Here is a 21,869-nt window from a genome sequence, read left to right on the forward strand (position 1 = left end):
CCCATGGCCCTCCCTGAGACAGCACCAGCAGGGACCAAAAGATCCCCAAACACTGTGATAGGATGAGTGGGTGAGTGGCCACACTGGGATGGCCGTGCACAGCACGTGGTATCAGCCAGTGATGATTTCCACAGACCAAACCAGATTTCACGCTGCCTTTCACCTAAGGGTCTCAAAGCTCAGCACAGGCAATAATTATGCCCTCTGCTTCACAGAGATTGATTAAGCGCTGAAGCCTCACAGTCCCTGAGAGCCAAGCACAAGCCTCCATTCACCAACAGCTAAAACTGAGCCCAGGCTGTGATGAGGCTTCAGGAGCACTGATGGAAGAGCTGATAAAAGCACCTCTGAGTGCCCCAAGCTGCTCTGAAGTGGCAGCATCCTCCTCCCAGGATACTTCTAATTCCTCTGGACACATCCCAGCAAGTCCCCCTGAGAAGGCAGCCTTTTGAGGTTTGGCTCTGAAAACACTCTTTATGGCAAGACATGAAAAGCTGACACACTGGGGAGCCAGGAGGGCAAGGAGCAGTCCCATCCCACAGCCATCCTTCTGTGCATCCCCTCAGTCCCTATTCCTAAGGACACCTCAACAGTCTCTGATGTTAGCGGTCATTTTTCCTAATGATGAACTGGGCAGCCCTGATAAGACATCCCATATCCACATGCCAAGAAGTAATAGCAGCTCCTCACATCATCCTTATTGCCTCCTCCTGTGCCGCTGGCTGCTGGGCTGCTGTGTCACCCCTCCCTGGGTAGGACAGGCTGCAGAAGATGAGCAGGCTGCCTTTTCCTGCCCCATCCTCCCAGCTCCTCCAGCTGCAAGAGGCATCCCCAGCAGTTCTGACAGCAGAGCCGTGGGAAGGCACCACAACATGCCCAGGTGCTCTGAGATGCTCCAGAAACCACCCTGACTGCAGCACATGCAGAGCCATTATCCTTCACTGGGAAAAACCAACACAGATCACACAGGACTCGTGCAGCCTTGGTCACTCTGGAAGCAATGCTCTAGCAAAGAAACAAAATCCTCTCTGCCTCCTGATCCCTGTTTTTCTCCATTCAGGCTTGCTGAATGCCTGTCTTTCCATGTGCCTGGATGACTTCATGTCCTCTCAGATGTTGATCGAGCCGTTTGCCCAGGGCACACACAAGGGATTCAGATGAGCAGTCTGCCAACCCACAAACATCTGCTATCACTGTTTCTTTAGCAACAAATGCCTGGATGAAATAGGTGACAAGTGCATTAAAAAAATATGATACCTGTGCTGCAAAGAGCTGGAAGGCAAAGGGGGATTGCCAGCCCCTGCAGCTAACAAAAAGTGGTGGCTGTGCTGTAGCTGCAGCCTGGGAAACCCATTAAGACCACATGGGGTGTCAAATTGTACGGAACGTGAGCGCTGGCCTTGCAGGGCAAGCAACGGAACCGGGTGGGAAGCGGGTCCAAAGAGACCAGAGGTAACATGAGCTTCTAAGAACACACCTGCCTTTGCCTCCCAAAAACTGAGAGGAACAGGTGAACAGGCGCAGCCTGAGCTGCAGGTCAAGACAGAGGTAGACAAAGTATCCCTTGTGCATCCCATCCTGCTGTGGGATGTAGCAGGGGAGATGCTCATGGAGGGACCCCTGGGAGCAGGGCTTGCTGTAGGAACTGCATCTTTTTGCTCTGCTTTAGGGGTTAGTGCCATCCTGCAGCCATCCAGTTCCCCAGTGTAGGTTTCGGTGGGATGAAAGGGATTTAGGAACCTCCAGGTAATCCCACACAGTGATCCCGGTTACTCTGTATCCTACATAACAGGAGCTGGTTAAGTATTTTTACAGACAGGTTTCTGCTCCTTAATGTATGCAGCTGGTCAGGTGAACCTTACTGTTAATAGCAACCCAAATCACCCTCTAACCTCTTGCTTTCCAACCCAAGCACAGCAGTTCTTTTCATTCAGTGAGTAGCAATACCTCCTTGCTAAGTCCTTATTTTTGGATTTTTTCCTTTGGTACGCAGAACCATTTTTCTTTTTTCCACATTTTTAATGAGTTCTGGCAGTAGGAAGTTGTTTGTAAATCACACAAGTATTTGTTTTACTGGAAACATCTGCTTTAACACATTTGTCTTTTAAAAAAACATTTTTTTTTAAACAAAGGTATTAAGCTGCAATGTAAATTGGGCACATCTGTTTATGAGTCACTGCAATAGCACTGCCTCTAATGCACCAGATCACATAGATCTCCAGGGGCCTGATCCAGCAGAAATTGGAAACTCACAGCTCGTTCTGCTCCCTTTTCCAGCACTCCTCTTCCAACAGCACTTCTGCCTGATTTAATAAATTAAGGCCACTGTTACGACCCGCCCCAGGAAAAGAGGAGGGGGGAGGTAACCCAGGTTTTATCAAAAATTCCTTTGGCGTGGATTAAAGCGAAACGACACTAAATAATCGGTGTATGAAAATATATATTGATAAGATTTATTTTAACAATTTTGAATCAACAGGTAAGTTAACATTTTTGGGTGCTGTCATAATCAATAGGTAAGCTAACACTTTTGGGTGCTGTCATAACCTTTCTGGGAAGGAGAAAAATGCATAGGGGAGGGAAAGGCAGGATAAGAGCCAGGGAGAGTAAGAGAAAAGAGAAGAACCCCTTTTGGGGGGGGAGAAACTGTTTAGGGGAGAGGAAAACCAGGATGAGAGTAAGGGAAAAGAGAAGCTGAGAGTATAAAAGAAATGGACATAGTCACCGCCCACTGGATCCAGCGATGCTTGAGAGCGATGGTCTTGATTCGCAGGCGGTGGGGGAGAAGGAGAACTCCCAAATTCTCAAAGTCACCAGTCAGTTTATATACCCTCAGCATGCTCTGGCACCTCCCTGGCATGAGGGGTTGTTTTTCCTTTTTTGGGCTTAGTCCACCTGAGGCATCTTCTAGGCCTTGTGCTGTGTCCTTTGTGTTTCGCCTGGTTCCCGCCTTTCAAGTTTAGCAGAGGGGGGCCTTGGTTGCCCATCAGATGTATCAATAGTCAAAAGCCTGCAAGGTCAGTACTTCACACCTTCAGCACTGGAGCGAGGGAGGCCTTGGTTGCCCATCAGATGCATCAATAGTCAAAAGCCTGCAAGGTCAGTACTTCACACCTTCAGCACTGGAGCGAGGGAGGCCTTGGTTGCCCATCAGATGCATCAATAGTCAAAAGCCTGCAAGGTCAGGACTTGTCTTTTCAGGACTTCACACCTCCAGCACTGGAGGGAGGGAGGCCTCGGTTGCCCATCAGATGTATCAATAGTCAAAAGCCTGCAAGGTCAGGACTTCACACCTTCAGCACTGGAGGGAGGGAGGGGCTCGACTGCTCATCAGAGGTATCATGCAAGTCGAAAGCCTGCAAAAGTCTCCTAGAATGCATAAATCATCAACCATTTCAGTCTCTGACAGCCACTAAATAAGAAAGACCTATTTAGCATCTGCTAATAACATTAAGTGTCTGGCCCAGCAGTCACTTAAGTATCAACAAGATACTCAAGCTGGTGCCCAAGTCCACGGACAACTGAGGACCAAGTTCAGTGGAATTATTTTTACATGAGGGACACTCGTAGCTGTGAACTCCAGGCTGCACCAGACCCACCTCTGCCCATGGTGCCATACTATCTCTGCTGCCTTCAGATATTCAGGGCTGCCATAAAAAAAATGTTTAGAGAAGCAAAGTAGATGGAAAGACATCAGCTGAACCTCCAAGATCAAAACCTGACTCACCAGCTGGCATTTGTTCACTGGAAATGCAAGGGTTAGCAGACCTGGAGCACTGGTCTGGGGCCCAGAACAAACCATTCAGCTTTTTTTACTGCAGTGGCTGGTAAGCATCCTTGATGCCTCTTGGGTAAATAAAGCCAATGAGGGGTGTGAAGAGGGAATCAAAACCAGCGAGGAGATGCTTGGAGTGGGCAGATTCAGGACCTCCATGTCCACAAGAGCTTCCAGACTCCAATTGTCCCAGGCACATGTACCTCACCCCACCAGGGCAAAGCTTTCTTACTGCCACCAAAGCCCACAGCCAGGCAGGAACATCCCGCCAGAGCCCAGGAGGGGAATGCAGTGCGTACAAAACCTTTGCTCCCTGCACCTGGCCACAGTCCACCTATCCGGGACAAATGCCTACCCAAAACCATCAGACTGCCACCGTGACCCCCACACACCTGATATCTGCCACTGGCACCATATTTGGAAAAACTGGTCATTGGTGAAAGCACTCATAGACAAATGGCACAGCAGTCATGGTGGCCGTGCACCACCTCATCTTAGCTACAAGGTGCTGGGCACAGCTGATAGAATCATAGAATGATTTGGAATTATTTTGGGTTGGAAGGGACTTTAAAGCTCATTCCAAATCCTCTGCCATGGGCAGGGACACCTTCCAGGGACACCAGGTTGCTCAAAGCCCCATCCAGCCTGGCCTTGAACACTTCCAGAGATGGGGCAGCCACAACTTCTCAGGGCAACCTGTGCCAGTGCCTCACCACCCTCACAGTCAAGAATTTCTTCCTAACATCGAATCTGTCAGTTTAAAGCCATTCCCCCTCATCCTGTCACTTTATATCCTTGTCAAAAGTCCCTCTCCAGCTCTCTTGTAGCCCCTTTAGGTACTGGAAGGCTGCAATAAGATCTCCCTGGAGCCTTCCCTTCTCCAGGCTGAACAATCCCAACTTTCTCAGCCTGCCTCCACAGCAGAGGTGTTCCAGCCCTCGGAGCACCTTTGTGGCCTCCTCTGGACCTTGACCCTCTCTTAGTCTTTGCAATGGCAGAAGTAAAGCTACAAGTGTCAGGAAGGGACATGGAAGGCAACAGTGAATCGGATGCTCCCTGACAACAGACAATGGAGCACGAGTGGGGAAGTTTGCCTTTAGAAGGAAGGGGAGAGGAGAGCGTTTTGTGTATAAACACATTCTTTCACATTCTCTGCACGTGGCTTAGCGGATTATTTATGTGGACAAAGGAAGAGGAAGAAATATTGCAGGCTGTGTTCTGCAATGACTTTGGGGAGCACACAAGGTTTTTTTTTTATTTACTTTTTACTGGAATGATCTACACAGAACCAGAAAAGGACAAGCAAATGTACCGAAGCTGCAGAGCAGCCGGTGGAGAGTTATCAAGGAGGCAGAGGATATTAGTCAGATTCTGATAATAACCACCATCTCCCACCTGCCAACTGCAGTCTGCCTGACACAAAAAACTCCGAAAACAGGCTGCAGCAGATGTCTGCCTCCCCATGCAGGAAGCGTCTCCAGTATCCATGAGACACAAGCAGCTCCAAAATAGCTTCGAGTCAAACAATTTTACAGAGACTCAAGACACTAAATTCAAACAGGAAGGAGGGAGGAAAAAAAAAAGTAAAGAAAAAGGATGTGTATCACATTGCAGTTGTAATTTACATTTTAGAAATCCTGCTGGGACTCCTGTGCTGGACTGAGGCAGTGACAGATGCCCCGGCACTCTGTCCAGCTGCCAAACCTGATGCTCAGCAGCCAGCAGTACCTGCCACCACAAAACATCCCTCCCCACACATCACAGCACAGAACCACCAAGGGAGTTGCCAGCCAAGGGATGCAGCAGCATCCTGGGCACACAGGGACCCTCAGCATCCAGCAAAGAGTCTGCCCCAAGGCAGCACTTCAGGCACCAGCTCCTGGCTGCTTGGAGATGGGATATGCAGAAAGGGCCCTCCAAGGAAGGAAGGTGTGAGAAAGGAAAGGCGCTGCTGGGTTGGCATTCAAGATCCAGCTGGGCACAGACCCAGCCTCCTGCAGGAGGGAAGGGCAGAACATCGTCCCAGATCCCACGGGTAGCAAAGAGAGAACGAAAAGCAGGAACAGACAGCAAGATGTCATCAAGAGCCCCAAATACCACTGAAGACATTTTCTGAAACAACAGAAGCTGGTCAAAATGCCAGATTTCCATTCCCATAGAAAAGGAAGAATGTGCTACTGCTCCAAAGCAGAACAAAGGCAAAATGCATCCAAATTTTCTGTTGTTTAAATAAAAAAAATTCTAAAAAGGCAAGTTTACATACCACTCCAACAAAGTCCAACCAATTCATTTTAATTTCATTTTTTTTCTGTGTATAATTATAAACATAATCTCAAGCAGACTTTTAGACAAGAAGCTGCTCTGGAGTGAAACCTGACAGGATTACCTTGCAGTACAGGCAAGCAGGCTGCTGCTGCTTCATTTCCCTGCTGCAAGAGCTGAGAAAGATGTTTCAGTTTATTCCAAAACAAGAAAATCCCATCCAAAACTCCAGCATGCTTTACTGGAGAGGCAGTTTGCAACACAGTCTCCCAATCAGAAAGCTTCTGACCTGCCCTAAAAGCAACACAAGGGGAGGTTAAATTTTGAAGCCAGGGCACTTTTGCCCCAAGGAAGTTGCACCACAGACCCAGAAAAGCTGGCAAAAAAAGCACTTGGCTGCCTGAAATTTGTTCCTACAGAAAAAACCCATCTGGGCTCACTTTCAAGCTGTGAGACCCCCAGGGCCAGGAATGGAGGGAGAAGGCAGAGCACAGTCCGTGGCAGCCACTGCGTGGGAAGGAGGACATCTCTCCTCCAGTTCACAGCTCATCCATCCCAGCACGAGAGGGGTCAGGATCTGCTGGAAATACACCTGGGAACGGGGGGAGCCTGTGCTCAGGCAAACACACCTGGTTCAGTTCATGTTACTCCTGGTGTCAGCCCCGGCAGATGTGTGTGCACAGCTTGGGGCTAATGCACAGCAGTCGAGGAGAGCTCCCGCCTGACGGATGATGGATCCCCCGTTTCTGGAGTGCACGGAGCAGTGTTGACTCAGTAATTGATCGTGTCCTGGTTATGCACAAACTGATGAGTGATTTGCAGGCTGGACCCAAATGCATGCTATTTTCACTTGCAAAGCAAGGCATAAGAAGAGAGAAAGAAATGAGGATTAAAACCCTGGAATCCTAGGAGGTTTCTCTGGAGGAGCATCCCTCTTCCCCTTTCCAATATCTTTCTGGCAAGGACTTAAAAAACAGGCTGCTTTCAGGGCAGGTCTGTGCTTCCTTCTGCTGGAGACCAACAGCCACCAGCAACAGGCTCCATGATCAGGCCTGTGCACAAGTCCAGCATGGGCTGTCCATTGATTTAATCTCAAGCAATGCCTCTTCCTCCATCCAGACATCTTCCAGATATTTAAGTCACAGCTTCATTTAATGAGGCTTGATTATTTCATGGATACATACATTTATATTTATGGAAAGATGTAAAAACTAATTTTCAAGAATGCAATGCTGCTGTCTGCAGCAAGTAGGAACCTGTTGGATCCCAGAGATCGATGCTATGTGGACTCTCACTCAACCACATCTAAGCAAACACCAGCTCTAGAGAGCCATTGATTACTGACACAGTGCGATGCCGCAACTCTCACTGCCAGGTCATTGCCACAATAACCTGCATAAAAACAAACACATTTGTTCAAATTTGAAAGAGGGGAACTGAGAGGTCAAGCTTTTTAAGGCAGTCTGGAGAATTCCAGCATTTCCCATCTTCTTCCCTTTAGGGCTCAAAACGGCTCTGAAAGTTGCACCCACAAGGTTTCCAGTAAGTAGTGGCTTCCATGGTCCACCTGAAACATCATCTGTTCTCTTGGACACCTCCTTCAGGGTAAGAAGATGGACAGCAAAATGTAGCAGCCACAGCTGAGAGTCCAGGGCCCTCTCCCAGACACTTCCAATGAGACATGGCCACCTGTCTCAATGTTAACCGTGTCTCCAGTTATTGACATAGTTGTATTACCCCAAGACACCTTTTGGGCAGACACGCGTCAAGCTTATCCCGAGCCAAGCCGTGTTTTATAGTTCTTGATGGACGCTAGTTGTGTGAATTTGTCTAATTGTGCCTTTGACTGCACACAACCTTTGGGTGTCCCCACTGTGTGACACCCCTCCTGTTCATCCCCGTGATGTTTTACAGCTGAGTGCAGGCACACAAACACGAGTGCCGGGCACACACACCATCCCGTATGGCTGGGACACACTCCAGGGCTGGAGCCCCCTCCCACAGTGCCGAGCAGGGTTGTGCCCTACAGCCTCATTTATTACATCCCCATAATCACTCTTATCAGCTTACCTGCAGTAAGGCATTAGTAAAAGCCAAGTCACTCATGAAAGGGGCACCCTCTTCTATGTGAAAAGTCAATCAACATGTTATATTGTTATCGGGCTGGCAGACAAACCTCCCTTTGTATGACAAACTGTGCAGATATGATGCCCTGACTATCAGTGTAAGGTTATCTTGTCGGTCCTTTAGCAAGTAGCACCTGATCTGCTCCTGTCTGAAATATGCCTTTAGTGCTGTCCCTTAAAAAGAAAACCAGTTAAACTATTTTGTCTCTCCAAAACAAAAAATGACAAAAAAAGAAAAGCAGGTTTGTATCTAAGTCAGGAATTGTGTTTCCCAACTTCATCAGCATTCATGTGTTTCAGCCACAAAAAACAGATTCATCATCCTTTAAAGATAAATACGGCCATCACTATTGCAACTGGGCAGATTTTTGCATACTTGAAATTGTTTTGATGTGTTCAGTCATGTAAAATGCTGCACTCAGTAACAATTTAAAGATACATTAGCTCCCAAATTACACTGTTGAAAAGCATCTCCTTACACACCCTGGCATAATACAAACTGTTATTCAAACTTGCAGCCTAACTAGAGGGTAAGCCTTTTGCCAGCAGACTGGCATTATAAACATCTGGGACTGACGAGCAATCATAGATTTCCAAAGACTTCTGTGCATTTGTACGTGTAACAGCAGAAGCATCATCTCATCTGACCATCAGTGTGTCTCCAGCCCTTCAGCCTCACCAAGTCACCTTATGCTGAGCTCATGGACCAGCCCCATCTGCACTGATCTGGACTTCCAAAAGAAGGATTCAGACCAATGTCTGCTCACATTGGGAATGCAATGCATCGTGTGATTTATGATGCATCCACTGATTCTGTTTTAAAAAAACTGGTACATCATTCTTTGCTTTGAATCAGAATGGACTGAGGCAGTGGAAGTCAGGTCATAAAAATAAAAGATACAAATTGCTCAGATGGACTTGAATCTGTAAGCACAACACTGAAAAAGTTAAAAAACATTTAAAAATCGAAGTAAAATTGAAACCAGAAAAATAGGAGCATGGGATTAATATATCCAGTGGATTTACTTGTTGATTTCACAGATGTTTTTTGCAGATATGTGGTTTTTCTCAAAGTACAAATTCTGATAGATGACTTATTGGTTCTTCAGTGGCAGAACTTAGTGTTTCTTTGGAAGAACTCACAGCACAGAGGTTACAAGAACTCTTCAAAACATACACAGTGTATACAGTGTGAGACCTGGAAGAGTCACAGCAGCAGGATTGTTTATAGGATGCTATAAACAAACTCATCTCTGAACACCACCAATAATTTTCCCAGTCTGTCAATAAAAAAAAAATCATTTTTTGCTGACGTCAGAAGTTAATGAACTTGCCACTCAATTAGAGAATCAGCCAACTGCTACATGTGACTCCCATCCTTCAGCTTGTATTTGGACAGTGACAAAGAATTCTTGACTTTCGACCAAATCTTCATTAAAAGAAAAACTCAACAAACACAAACACTTGAAATATAAAAGCAATAATCAAGCTATTGCACTGTTTTAGTTGGTACAATTCCAGCTCTTCCATCAGGATAATCTAGCTGACACTCGGCCTTGTCATTTTTTCACCCTGTGACAGGATGTCTTGTAAAACAGCATGTTTCTGTTATCCTTGTTTCAGTTGAGCATTCAACAGCACCCTCCTTGGAAAAAAAAAAGAAGTCTAAAAAAAAAAAAAGTTGCTGCTACAAAAACTTATAGTTAAAAGTCTTAAAGCTTTTAGCAGAATAGAAAAACCCATCAGAAGGATGCTGTGTCAATCTGACCCAGCTCACCCCACAAGAACAGGGCACCTCTGCTGAAGGCTGAGCAGAACCACGCACAGTAAATATTGATACTGTACACATGATATTTGTCAGTAGGACAATCCAAGCCTGCAGGCTGTACAGCAGGAAGGGACAACAGCCACGTGGCCCTGCACTGTCAGCAAAACCCACACAGATGGAGACATCTCTCACCTGTGGAAGGAGTATTTTTAGAAGTCAATTGGGTATTTCAAAACGTCTGTCTCAGCAGAGGGGTGAACATCCCAAGACCCAGCACTAAATGGAGCAGAGCAGCAGATACAGGTGCTGGGATAAGGACACACTGGAGGCATTGGCAAAGCAGCAATCACTATGATAAAGGATGGGAATACATGATCTTGTAAATATTTTAACGAATGTTGGTCTGTCTCTCAACACATGCATGGTGTGAGCCCCAGCAGACTCTCATCACACCTCCCAGGTTGGGAGTGTCCCCTTTTTCAACACAAATACTCACTTCTAAGGAACCTTTCCCACAGGAACAAGCTGCAGAAACCAGGAGGGCAGCACCCAAAGAGACCCTGTCTGGCCTCACCCACTGCCATACACAGCCACCACCTCAGCAAGGAAACCCCTGCTTGATCCCCAAAATGAGCAGGCTTTTGCACCCCATGAAAAAGCAACTTAAATGTCATTGTAGCAGAGACATCTGCTGTTCCCTGCTCAGGGAAGGAGCTCGGATTGACAGCACCTTCCTAAAATAACAAACCTATGAGAAAACGGGGTGAGGAGAGGAATGACATCTCAGCACTGAGACTCCTAAAACGTGAAATGCTTCTTGGGACATTTGGAGACATTTAAAAGCAGAATAGGATGAAAGTTGCAACTCATGGTGTTCAGAGCAGCTTCCAAAAACACGGTGTGAGGCAGAAAACATGGGGGTCCAACTCTGCCCACACAGGTCACAGCCAGCACACAAACACAGCAGCCCCTTCTCTCTGGAAAGGTGGCTGCTGGAGAGCTCACCTGCTCTACAAGGTGCCTATATTCCCATTTGGAAGCATCAACACCTTTGTAACATATATGAAGGGGTTATGAACAAACAGCTTTTCCACCTGGGAAGAGGCCGTGCTCGGCCAGCCCAGAGGTGATACTCAAGCCAGCCATTCGATGAGAGCACTCGAAAAAGCCTTGCCAAGAGGATAAATCAGAGGCAAAGCAAGCCAGAACTTACTAAAGAGTTACAGATCTGGGTAAATCAAGGGGGACACCGTGCTGATCTTTCACAAAGCACCTGGGTGCTGTGTGAATCGCTGCAAACCCACATAGGAGTCCCGCCCAGCCAGTGGGTCTGGCAGCAAACGGGCAGGGTGCAGGAAAACTCAGGGCTTCCTTCTCCCCCTTAGGAATAGCCAAGGGACAGCAGAGAGGAAAAACTACCTGCAGGTTATGCAACAGGAACAGCCAGGCAGGGGAGCTGTTTTACACACACAAACTTCCAGAGCCATCTTTATATATCTTTATTGCACACATCTATCCTTACATATCTCATGGGATGGGGCCAACTTCCCTTCCCAGGACAAACTATTTCTACTTAATTCTGCCAAATCCATCTGTTCCCAAGACAACTTTTTTTACTGCCTAACACAGATATTTTGGAAGGGTAAATCTTCCCCTCAGCCTCCCAAACCCTTCCCCCACAGTTGCTGGTTTGCTCAGAACATTCCCTGGGTGCTTCAGCTACTAAAAGAGATATTTTTCTCCCAGAAAATCTTGTGAGATGCCCAGGGCACAGCCTACATGAATAGCTGAGCTGGACCACACCAGCTTAGTAAACGCCCCAAAAAGCCTGCACCTTCTCTCCCCCAGCACTTGATAAAGCTGCACACATGGCACAGGAGCCTTTCCAGCACCCACATTTTATATCCAGGCTTCCTGGTAACGACCTTGTTGGTTGTAAGTGGCATCTGGAGTGAGCACACCAGAGGTGAGCTAATTAATGGGAGGCTGGCTGGAGCATCAGCAAAGCACCAGCCATCCTTGGCCTCTGTTTGCTTTGGGTGCCCCAAAGGATGTAGGATGACTGATCCTAGTGGGCTGTGAGCACATGTTTGTGTCATAGAGCCTGGAAGACATTTGCACTGACTCATAATTTGGGGGAAAATACTATAATTAATTCGCAGACATGATCTGCCATTGGTGTGGCAAAAATACATGTGTGTGTATGTACACAGCTCTATTTTTATAGCTGCATGGCCAGGGTGCCGGCTCCATCGGTACTCCATTGACAAACAGGATGCACTCTTCTCTGAGCTGGGAGGTTTTCAGTCCTCCCCCTTATTGTAAACATCATCTGCCTTCAAAACCCTTAATGTGTTGCAGATGTGACAAACAATAAAAGACCTATCATAAAAAAAAAGCCTGCCATCTCTGTGTTTCCCACTGGGGCAACATAATAATGAATTTATTAGCATATAGGGCTCACCAACATATGTTTATAGTCACTCACAAAGTTTTGACTTGACAGTTTACAAGTATGTTTAAATCATTAAAGTTCAAGTTGACTGTCCAGTTATTACAGGCTCATTATAAATAGGAAACAAAGGTTACATTTTATACAACAGGCGATAAATCAAAACTAGTCTGTATTTGAGACTGACTCTTTTTTTTTCCTTTTGCTCTTTTTTTCATCTCCTTATTTCCAAGACCTTCTGAGGGGACATCTCAGTGAGGCCAGGATTCAGCAGATGTTTGTAGTTAGCTGGCAGGACCAGCGGCACCCACACTGGGGAGCAGGAGAAATTCCCACTGCATCCAAGAGATGCAAAGACCTGAGAGCTTTGCTAATGTTTTCACTCAACCGACAGCCAAACTCAGTGCCAGCCCAAGGCATTCACCTCTCCTCCTCCCCAAGGCATCACCAAGTCCATCTGCAAGGCTTAGGAAACCCTTTGGAAGGCAGGAGTTCTCCACTGCCCTCATGGGGCCAAGGAAATTTCCTCCTAAGCTGAACAAAGCATCTAAGAAAAGGAAAGCAAAACCCCAGACTGCATTCCCTGACTGCAAACCTCTGAGGGTCAGCAGAGGCACTCAAACATGCCCAGAGAGGGGGTTTGGGTTTGACCACTGCGCTGACACAGACTCCCCCAGCCAGCCAGCCACGTTCCTGCCTTAGCACTGCAGAGCATCCAGCATGGGATAAAACCAGGGACTCAGTAACACAACCACAGCCACTCCCAGTTCTTTCTGCCTCTATTACAGGGTAACTACCTTGGGAAGGAGAGAGATAAAGCCACATTAAATGTAAAAGTTCATTTTGCAAACTATTTCCAGATTTAAAGCCTGGCATCATTTCAAATAGGCATGCTACCCTAAAATTTAGAAATTGTGGAAAGGGGGGGGGAATGTGGAATGGTTTCTAGTCCCTTTTATTTCTTGCTATGTACATGTGATATGATGGGAAAAAAAATTTAATTGAAAAATATTCTTTCAAAGTAAAAAGAAATATCATTCTCAAAAATGTTGAAAGTGAGTATTTCCACACCATCAGCAACTTTTCCTGGGCTGGTTTCCAACATAAAACTTGAACAGAGTCACAGTTTATATCCAATACCAAGCAAATAGGATTCTGTCACTGTCAGATCAGCTTCACCTTTCTGCTCTAAAGCAAAACACAAAAAAAGAGGATTATGGCATGGGCAAGCAAGAAAGAACCAGAAGGTCTCCCTGATGGCACAGCTCATGCCCTCTGAGCTCAGTCAGTGCCTTCAAGCTGTGCTGGACAAACCTCACACTCAGCAACCTGAAAGACTTGCCAGGAACACCATGCCCCAAAGACAGTGCTGCCCTAAAGTTAATATTTACCCATCCTGTAGCAAAGGCAGCAACAAACACTCTCCAGCAGAGCAGCACAGGGAAGAAGGGAGGACAAGTCCTCTTTTCCTACTACATGTTCATGCACCACAGTGACAAAGAGGGAGGGGTCTAAGTTGCCAGACGGGCAAGTTGTCAGGGAGATCAATACAGTGATTAAACTAGCCTAGAGAGACAGAAAAAGGCAGAAAGGATTATATATCCGGCTTCAGAGATCACTGATGATATTATGGGGAAGGTTTTAAGAGGAAATTAGAAACACATTAAAAAATAGCATCAAGGTGTGACACAAAGATCACGGAAAATGAAACACGTATCTCTGCTCTCAACACAGGACACTGTGAATCACCTGTATTTCTTTAACCTACACTTTGATATTTAGTTCTTGGATGAAATAAAGTATATTTTATTCTTCTCTGAATTCTGTATTTCTCTTTCAGACTTGGACTGGAGGACTTAAAAAAAGTCTTTTATTTCCCTTAGTCAATATTTGAATATATGTATTTTATGCACTTTACATAATGTGTCAATAATCTTTGATATAAGACTGGCATTTAATATTTCAGCTCTCACTTCATTAAGGATATTTTAATTATCCCAGACCAATGGAAGGGAATTTATAAACATCTGTGCTTCGTTTAGGAGCCCAAATTTGCCTCTTAAACTTCAAAGCTGTAAAGCTGATTTTATCCAGGTTCAGTTGTCTGGTCTCTCGAAGTGCACCACATAGCACTGAAACCAGCATTAATTGGGCCAGGCCTCCAGCCCACAGACCCATGTCCAGCACAGTCATCCACCTTGGACACAGCCTCTATCAGCCTGGTTTTGCTCACACAACCAAACCAGATGATGCTGCTGAGCTCCACAGAGCCAGGAGCAGGATGACAGTGGTTAGTGGGTTGAGGTGAAGGCACACACCAACAAGCATGTGTGACTGCCCAAGTCTCAGCTGGTCCTTTGCTCTCTCCTCCCAATGTGTGACCAGGGACTACTCATTAATAACACAGCCTCAAAGCACCAGGAGTGCCTCAGGGCCATTTTCAAAGCAACTAAAGACATGACTCATATTGGCAAGCAATGCAATTTCAGGCTCCTGAGTACCTAAATCACTTCTCCAAAATGAGCCTGAGTTATTTGCAAGAAATTACCAGAGTTTTCTAAAGCCTAGATCAGAAATACCCATCATTTGCTGCAGTCAAGCAAGCCTTCCCAACTTTCTGATGCCCTCCAGAAAGCTGAAAGGCTCATCTCAAAGCTCATGACTGCAGGCTTGCATGAAGGAGAGAAGAAGGTGAGACTGGGACCTACATCAAGTTTGCAACTTGCCTCAAATCCTCTCCGATGAGTTGCCTGCAACACACCCCTGCAAAACCAACCTGGAAAAGCAGCAGTATTTCTTCTCCAGCTGCTGCCTCGGCTGCCACCGAGGTCAGCTGGCACAATGCTGGGAATCATCAGCCTCTGGGCCATGGTTGTGGAGGGCATTGGGGGGGTCTGCAGCAAGCAGACCTGCGCAGACCCCAGGGAGCAGCTCCCCACACCATGACCAAAACCTACAACACACAGAGGGGCAGCTGCTGTGGTACCACCATCCCCATCACCTGCTAAGAACCGGAGCTGGTTCCTCACTCGCAGCTCTCCATCCCCAGAGCCTCTGCCACAGTCATCTTCGTCGTCGCAGTCTCCGCTCTCCTCCTCCTCCTCCGGGGTTTTGCCTGGAGCTTTTCGGCGGGGCAAAGCCATCCCTCTGAGCAGCTGAAAGACACGAGGTGCCACAGTCATTCAGCTGCTTCCCTCCACCCTTCTTGCTGCTCCATCCTATGCTTGCAGGGGGACAGGGTGACAAGAGGGGCACAGGGCTCAGTGGAGTCAGGACAGTGGGACAAGACCCCAGTGCACTCCTTGTGCCAAAGCACTGATAAGCTCAGGTTCATTCACAGACAAAGGTGCACACAGAACCTCAATGAAAGAAACAAAAGGAGGAGGAAAATCCACACTGAGTCATTTTATGCCCTTCAGTTTCTGCCCCATGAGCATTGCATGAGCTACAGTGCATCAACCAGCCCTGAGAGACCCCAGTGTCATCAAAGCTCTGGGGTCAGTACAAAACACATGTCCAAAATTAGGCCAGATGGGGCAAAAAACCAGTAGCAAGAGGTGCCTCTGTTCAGGGGATTCTCACTGCTTTCAGGGGCTATCTCCCATATGACGAGTAACACACATGGCAGGAAATGGCAGATCTCTTGGGTCTTTATGGCACCCCACAAACATAACCTAAAAAATCTCATTCCTCACTCTTGAAGCACAAAGGGTGCTAATCAAAGTTTTTTGGGATAGTCAAGCGACACAACTGAAAGCATCTTTTAAATGATGTTTTACACATCCCTGAGATGGGGACTCGAATGCCTCCCCTGAGCACAGGGTCAGGACTACTTTCCAAACACGGGTGGGAGCTCCCCACACTCCCATCATGGCACATGGAGGGATTAGACACATTTTAAGCTATCGGCTTCCTCTTCCTGCTGACTTTTCTGATTTTGCTGTTGCTGAAAGCAGCCAGCTATTTCATCATAAACCCAGATCCCCTTTGAAAAAGTGTGAGTCAGCCAGTTAATATATGCTGAAAATTTCTATCACTGCCACTCTGCTGTTAAAAGCCTTCTTGAATTTAATCTCAGCGCTAAAAAAAAATAATAATGAAAAGGATAAGTAACAGAGAAGGTATTGCAAAATGGGAGCTTTCTGCATACTTCAGGGGTTCAGTTAGTTCCATCTCTTGCAGCAATATGGATGCCTCGCAAGGCATTTTTTAATATCTGGAATCTAGGTTATATTTTTAAACTATTAAGCTAGCCTTAGAAAACAGTTTCTAAAATATTTATCTGCTGAAGTTTATACAGCCTTGGAGGAATGCTTTTGGCATCTGGCTCGCCCTGTCCACAGCACTGTCCACATACCTTAGTGTTTATATTACAGGAGCATAACCTAATGAAAAACAAATGGCTCCATGTGAGACCCCTTTGGGTTCCCCAGCTGCATCAAGCAATGCAGCAAACCTCTCCTTGGCACGTGCCAAAGCCTGCCCAGCATGAGAACCATGCTGGGTCAGTCCCACATCCATGGTGGGCAGCAAAACGCAGCTCATCGCCCCAGAGATCACGGGGATGTGTTTCCATGTCCTTCAACAGGCTTTGACTCAGGCTGTTTAAGTTCACTTTTCAGGAATTTTGTTTTGTTTAGACATTTACAGGCCTCTCCAGAATCTAGTGTAATCATGAAAAAATGACAAACAAACGAAAGGGCAAGTGCACTCGAGCCTTTAGACCATCCCTTGGACTTCTCCAAAGGAAGCCCCATATAGCAGCAGTCCTCAGCACAGAGTACCTCAGCTCAAGGTGAAATGAGGGTCTCCCTCACGCAGCAGCTAATTACCACACACACCAATTCAAATCCATCGCTAAAAAACCAAGCCCATCACTAAAACCCCAAGCCCATCATGGTGGAAGGGACCACAGCCACTCAGCAGCAGGATGCTCTCTCCTCTGCAGGATGCTTGTTCCTCCACATCCAAGGCACAGAGCAAGCCAGACGGGACCCCACCGTGCAGCCCAGCGGCACAACTTTCATGACTTACCCAAAAAAGCAGAGGAACTTTCTGGCGGAGAGAATTAAGCTTTGGGATATTTTCAGATTTAATAAGCTCAGCAGGGGGCAGGGGAAAATCAAGGCTTTTCAATTGTGTCTTTTCAAAAATTAAAATAACTGAGCATTTCTTGTATAACTACTTTTTTTCCTTGGCATGCCATAAATTAGCAGCTTAATTTCTCTGCCTTCGTAGGCACAATAAAAGAGGAACTTTCTGAGAAACGTCACGCAGGCCCTGACTTTGGATCGAGTGAACGTGACATCCCTGTGCCACGCTGCTCTTCCCTGTTCCAGGAGAAAAGCTCCATCCTCAGCCATGTACTCCCTCCCCAACTGCTGACAACCACAGGGAGGTTCAATTAGTCAAATTTCACAGCTGGCTCTGGGACAAACAAAGCCTATGACACAAAACTACTGTAACAGTAAGCAGGAGACCAGGCATGGGGTGGGAATCCCACCTCGCTCCGTTGGCGCATCCAGGCTTAGGAATGCTGCTGAATGTCTCAGCTTCGTCCGGAGCAGCAGCCATAGTCCCACTCATCAACCATTCCACAATCTCCCTGATGGTCTGCACGTTTTATGAAATTATATTTGGTGGGCTGAACATAGATTCCCCATCCTTAAATAGCAAGCAGAGCTGACTGTACCCTAACATTATGGTTTATTCATGTCCTGTGGTTTGAAGTCCATGGTAAAAGGCAGGAAAATACACAGTCTGGTGATCACTAAAGTAGTATGTAACAGTGAGATAGTTTTAACTTAATCACAATTCACCCAGCTGTAAGAGTTTACTGTCATATCTACTCTTCTTTGCTAAACCATAATGGCAAAACTACAGGGTAACATACTCAGTGTAAACTAGAGCTCTCATTGTGGGAGTCTGGGTGCACACACCTCCGAGGGGTCTGCAGGGCATTCATCTTCCATCTGTACAACCACCACATCAAGAAACTTCCTTTGCTCCTGACTACAAGTTCTAATGGATAAGATGTCCCTCAGCTTTATTTTCAATGTCCCTTTTAAACCATGACCCTCTGGATGGGTAGGGCGGGCAGTGCCAGGGCATTGGCACGAGGGGCTCCAAGGGACACTGGGCAGCCACATCTGGTCTCCATACATATCTTTGTTGCTCGTCTTGTCTTGTGGTCTCCCCACAGCTTAAAAAACAAGGCAGATGGGAACGGTGCGCTGAGCCTTCCTGCAAGGAAAGCTCCCCAGGGCATCCCAGCATGATTTACACAATTATTCATAACTGTACAGTGACCAGACAAAAACAGATGCAGCAACGTAGGGTAATGACTCAGCTGGACTTGGACGGGCCACCGTATGTTGAAATCTTTTTAACTCCTCATTCTTTACAACTGCTTTACTCAGAGCTCACCATCTCACCAGCCCACTAAGCCACCTGGTCTTGTTTTTCCAATTTTAACACAAACAGTGGGAGCTGCAATATACTTTTTATCATTAATCTCCCATCTCGGAAAAGAACTCAGCATCGTGTTTCTTGGACTGCACTTTAATAGCTGTTTTCTCTGTTCAGAAACTAAGCCTGTGGTATTGCAAATATCAATTTGAGCAATACCCAAAATTGTGCCCACAAATTCAGATTAAATACTGTCAGCAAGCTACAAGCACTGTGCTCCTTTAGGGCAAAAATCATCCCTTTCAACACACTTCAAAAATATGTAAAGTAAAGAGAACAGCCAAAGAGATTATTATGGGGAAATAGAAGACTTTTAGAAAAACATTTAATTCCTTCATGAGTTTAGGGGAGAAGCCTGATTGATATTTGTAATCTTTTGGTGGACAGAGCTGTCATTTAATTTAGCTTGCATGACTGAAAGAATTTAACAAAAAGTGTTCCATAGAGTTTTGCTGAAATTCTTTGCATGTTTTTAGTAAGCCTCTGGAATACGATCAAACCTAAAAAGCTGGAGAGGATGGAGACTGAACTTGCAGCTAAAATAATATTAAAATTGTAATATATGCTTAATAATCAAGTATTCACATACAGCAGAAAAAGTGCCTCAGTGCAGAAATTACTCTGGATCCCCAGCCGTGTTATCCATGTGCTGCTTGGCATCAAGAAAGGAATGCTGGGAACTGAACCCAGCAGTGAAAACCAACCCCTGGCTCTGCTAGAAACCTTCCAAAACTCAACCAAACCCACCAACTCATGGCTACCTGCAAGATCTGGGATGCCTTCCTACAGAAGCCTCGTAAGGAAGAGTTTTGGAGGAGCAAAGGTGTTATTTCCCCTTTCATCACTCCAGCCCCACATTTCGGCCGCACACTTACAGGTACAGGACACAGATCCCGTGGTACTTCCCACACAACTCCCAAGATTCCCAACAGGTCAGGTTTTTCTATTTTAAATTCCAGCCTGCTGAAAACATGGGGTTTTGGGGGAGAAAAACTAGATCTTATGGCGAATCCTGACCTTGAAATCTGCAATACCAAATAATTTACGTGTGGCTTTTAAATCACGGCAGCATCATGGGAAACGTGCAGATTTTCACACGATACTGTTCCCTGTTAACAGCTCATTACAATCTACAGAAGTATATTCCCATTATGAAATACAGCTGGGGTTGTTTTGCTTACGAAGGTCATTATCTGATCACAGGCAAGAATCGGGGAAAGGAACCCATTTTATAAGGCTGAAGTTGTGGACTTTTTGAAAACTCATGTGTTTTGAATTTGGTGGCCTGATCATACACAACCATGCACCAGCAGAATTGATTCTCTCCACTTCCTCTGCTTATTAGCCCTGGAAATAGCATGGAAAAAATTATCTTTTATTAGCAAATACTTTCTTTATTATTGAACCAACCCTCATGAGATTTGTTGGTGCCCTTCACGCCACATTCCTATTTCGCAGCTCTGTTTGGTTTATCCATTCTATGGACAGGGGCCTTGGTAGCACAGAAGCATGCACCAACACAAACCCAGTGCAACATCAACAGCATCAATTTTTTGGTTGCTTCTTTCCAAGCTACAGAGAGCTTTCCCCCTCTTGGGTGGCAATGAAATGCAACACATATTACAGAAAAACTCAATGTTCCCTGGCACCAAGCACCAAACTCTGTTTAAAAATAAAGATATTTAAAACTTTAAAAGTATCTGTAAATAGCAGAATCTGTACTTCTGTCTTGCATGAGCAAACACATGTGCCTGTGCTCACAGGCAGGCATCACTGCTCTTCTGTACACAATGTTAGCCCATGGACAGAAGAGCCTGTTTTGGCAGAAGAACACATGAACTGTGGTTTCCTTATGGCCCTTCCAGTTGGATGCACCTTGGCAGCAGAGACATGGCAGAGAAGAAACCTGTTCCTAATTGAACTCCTATTTCAAGCTCAGCAGAACAAAGCGTGATCACTAATCAAATGTTAATAAAGTGGAAGCAGGCTCTGGAGTTGCAAAAGTAATTTTCAGTGCTTGGAAAAATGATGAGTTGGACATGTTGGCTGTTTTATCAGCTGCTCTAAAAGACAATCCTGCATTTTCCCATGCTGCCTCCTTGGAGTCATCACAGGTTTTGTGCTGCTGGAGCTGAACTCAGCAGACCAAGCCCCAGGCAGCACCTCCTGCCTGCTCTGGGCAAGCGACAGCCCTGGGGTTCCCTCCCCACACACTGCTCTTGGGACATTACTGCTCTTGGGCTCCACACCAACCCGTGGCGATGAGTGCCAAAAGTTGTGAACCATAGCTCTGAATTTATACTGGGGCTCCTTAGCCATAAAAATGTTTAGCACTCAAAACACCATCTCCTGGAACAGGAAAAATCCCTACCATGCATCACTTGGGGTCTGTCAGCACAGCAGGACCCACTTTACTGTCTTCACAGGCTGCAGAGGAGATGCTCTCAGCTGCCAGTAAATCAGTTTTCCTGGTCACTCTCCTGATAGCACAAAGAAGCTGGTGACAGCCGTGAATTATTGACCAAAGAGTGGCCCTACTTTATGGATCATCAGCTTAATTCCAGATTAGCTATCCAAACTGACAACATCCCTATGGGTAAAGGAAGACAGATAAAGACGCCTAAGAGGTGGCAGTAATTAACACGAGTCAGCACCGGACAGTAAATCTCTTTCAGCAGCAGAAGGGGCTGCCAAGGCATTATGGATTGCTCTGGTTTGGTGAGGGCAAGCTGATGCCCAGGACAAGATGTTCCCGCAGGCTCAGAGGTTAAGCCCTGGTTGGCACCACGGCAGAGCAACGGGCTCCTGCCTGTTGTCCCCCAGGCAGGGGAGGTGTCACTTCCCCAGCCTGAACAAACGCTCATTCATCACGGGGCACATGTGAAAAAGAGATTACTCAGGCTTTATGATCAGCTCATTCACCTTATATCCAGTTCCTTCCCCTTCCACCCCCAGCTATTTATGGCTTGTTTTTATGCAGCAGTAGGAAGCAACAGGACAGTGTGGGTGCCAAGCAGG

At 46.3% G+C, this 21,869-nt stretch overlaps 1 protein-coding gene across 3 annotated transcripts in view; it reads right to left on the reverse strand.

Moving 5' to 3' along the window:
* GPC3 (glypican 3) overlaps positions 1-21,869 on the reverse strand; it is a 146,485-nt gene that overhangs the window by 12,667 nt on the left and 111,949 nt on the right. For 2 of the 3 annotated variants that reach the window (XM_064670008.1, XM_064670009.1), the window contains exon 7: positions 15,385-15,538. The exons of the other annotated variant lie outside the window; for it this stretch is intronic. In XM_064670008.1, the coding sequence (XP_064526078.1) occupies positions 15,385-15,538 (154 nt within the window). The remainder of the gene's footprint in view (positions 1-15,384; positions 15,539-21,869) is intronic. 3 annotated transcript variants of the gene reach the window in all.

This window comes from Pseudopipra pipra, chromosome 13 (genome assembly GCF_036250125.1).
Source record: "Pseudopipra pipra isolate bDixPip1 chromosome 13, bDixPip1.hap1, whole genome shotgun sequence".
In the NCBI taxonomy this organism is placed as follows: domain Eukaryota; kingdom Metazoa; phylum Chordata; class Aves; order Passeriformes; family Pipridae; genus Pseudopipra; species Pseudopipra pipra.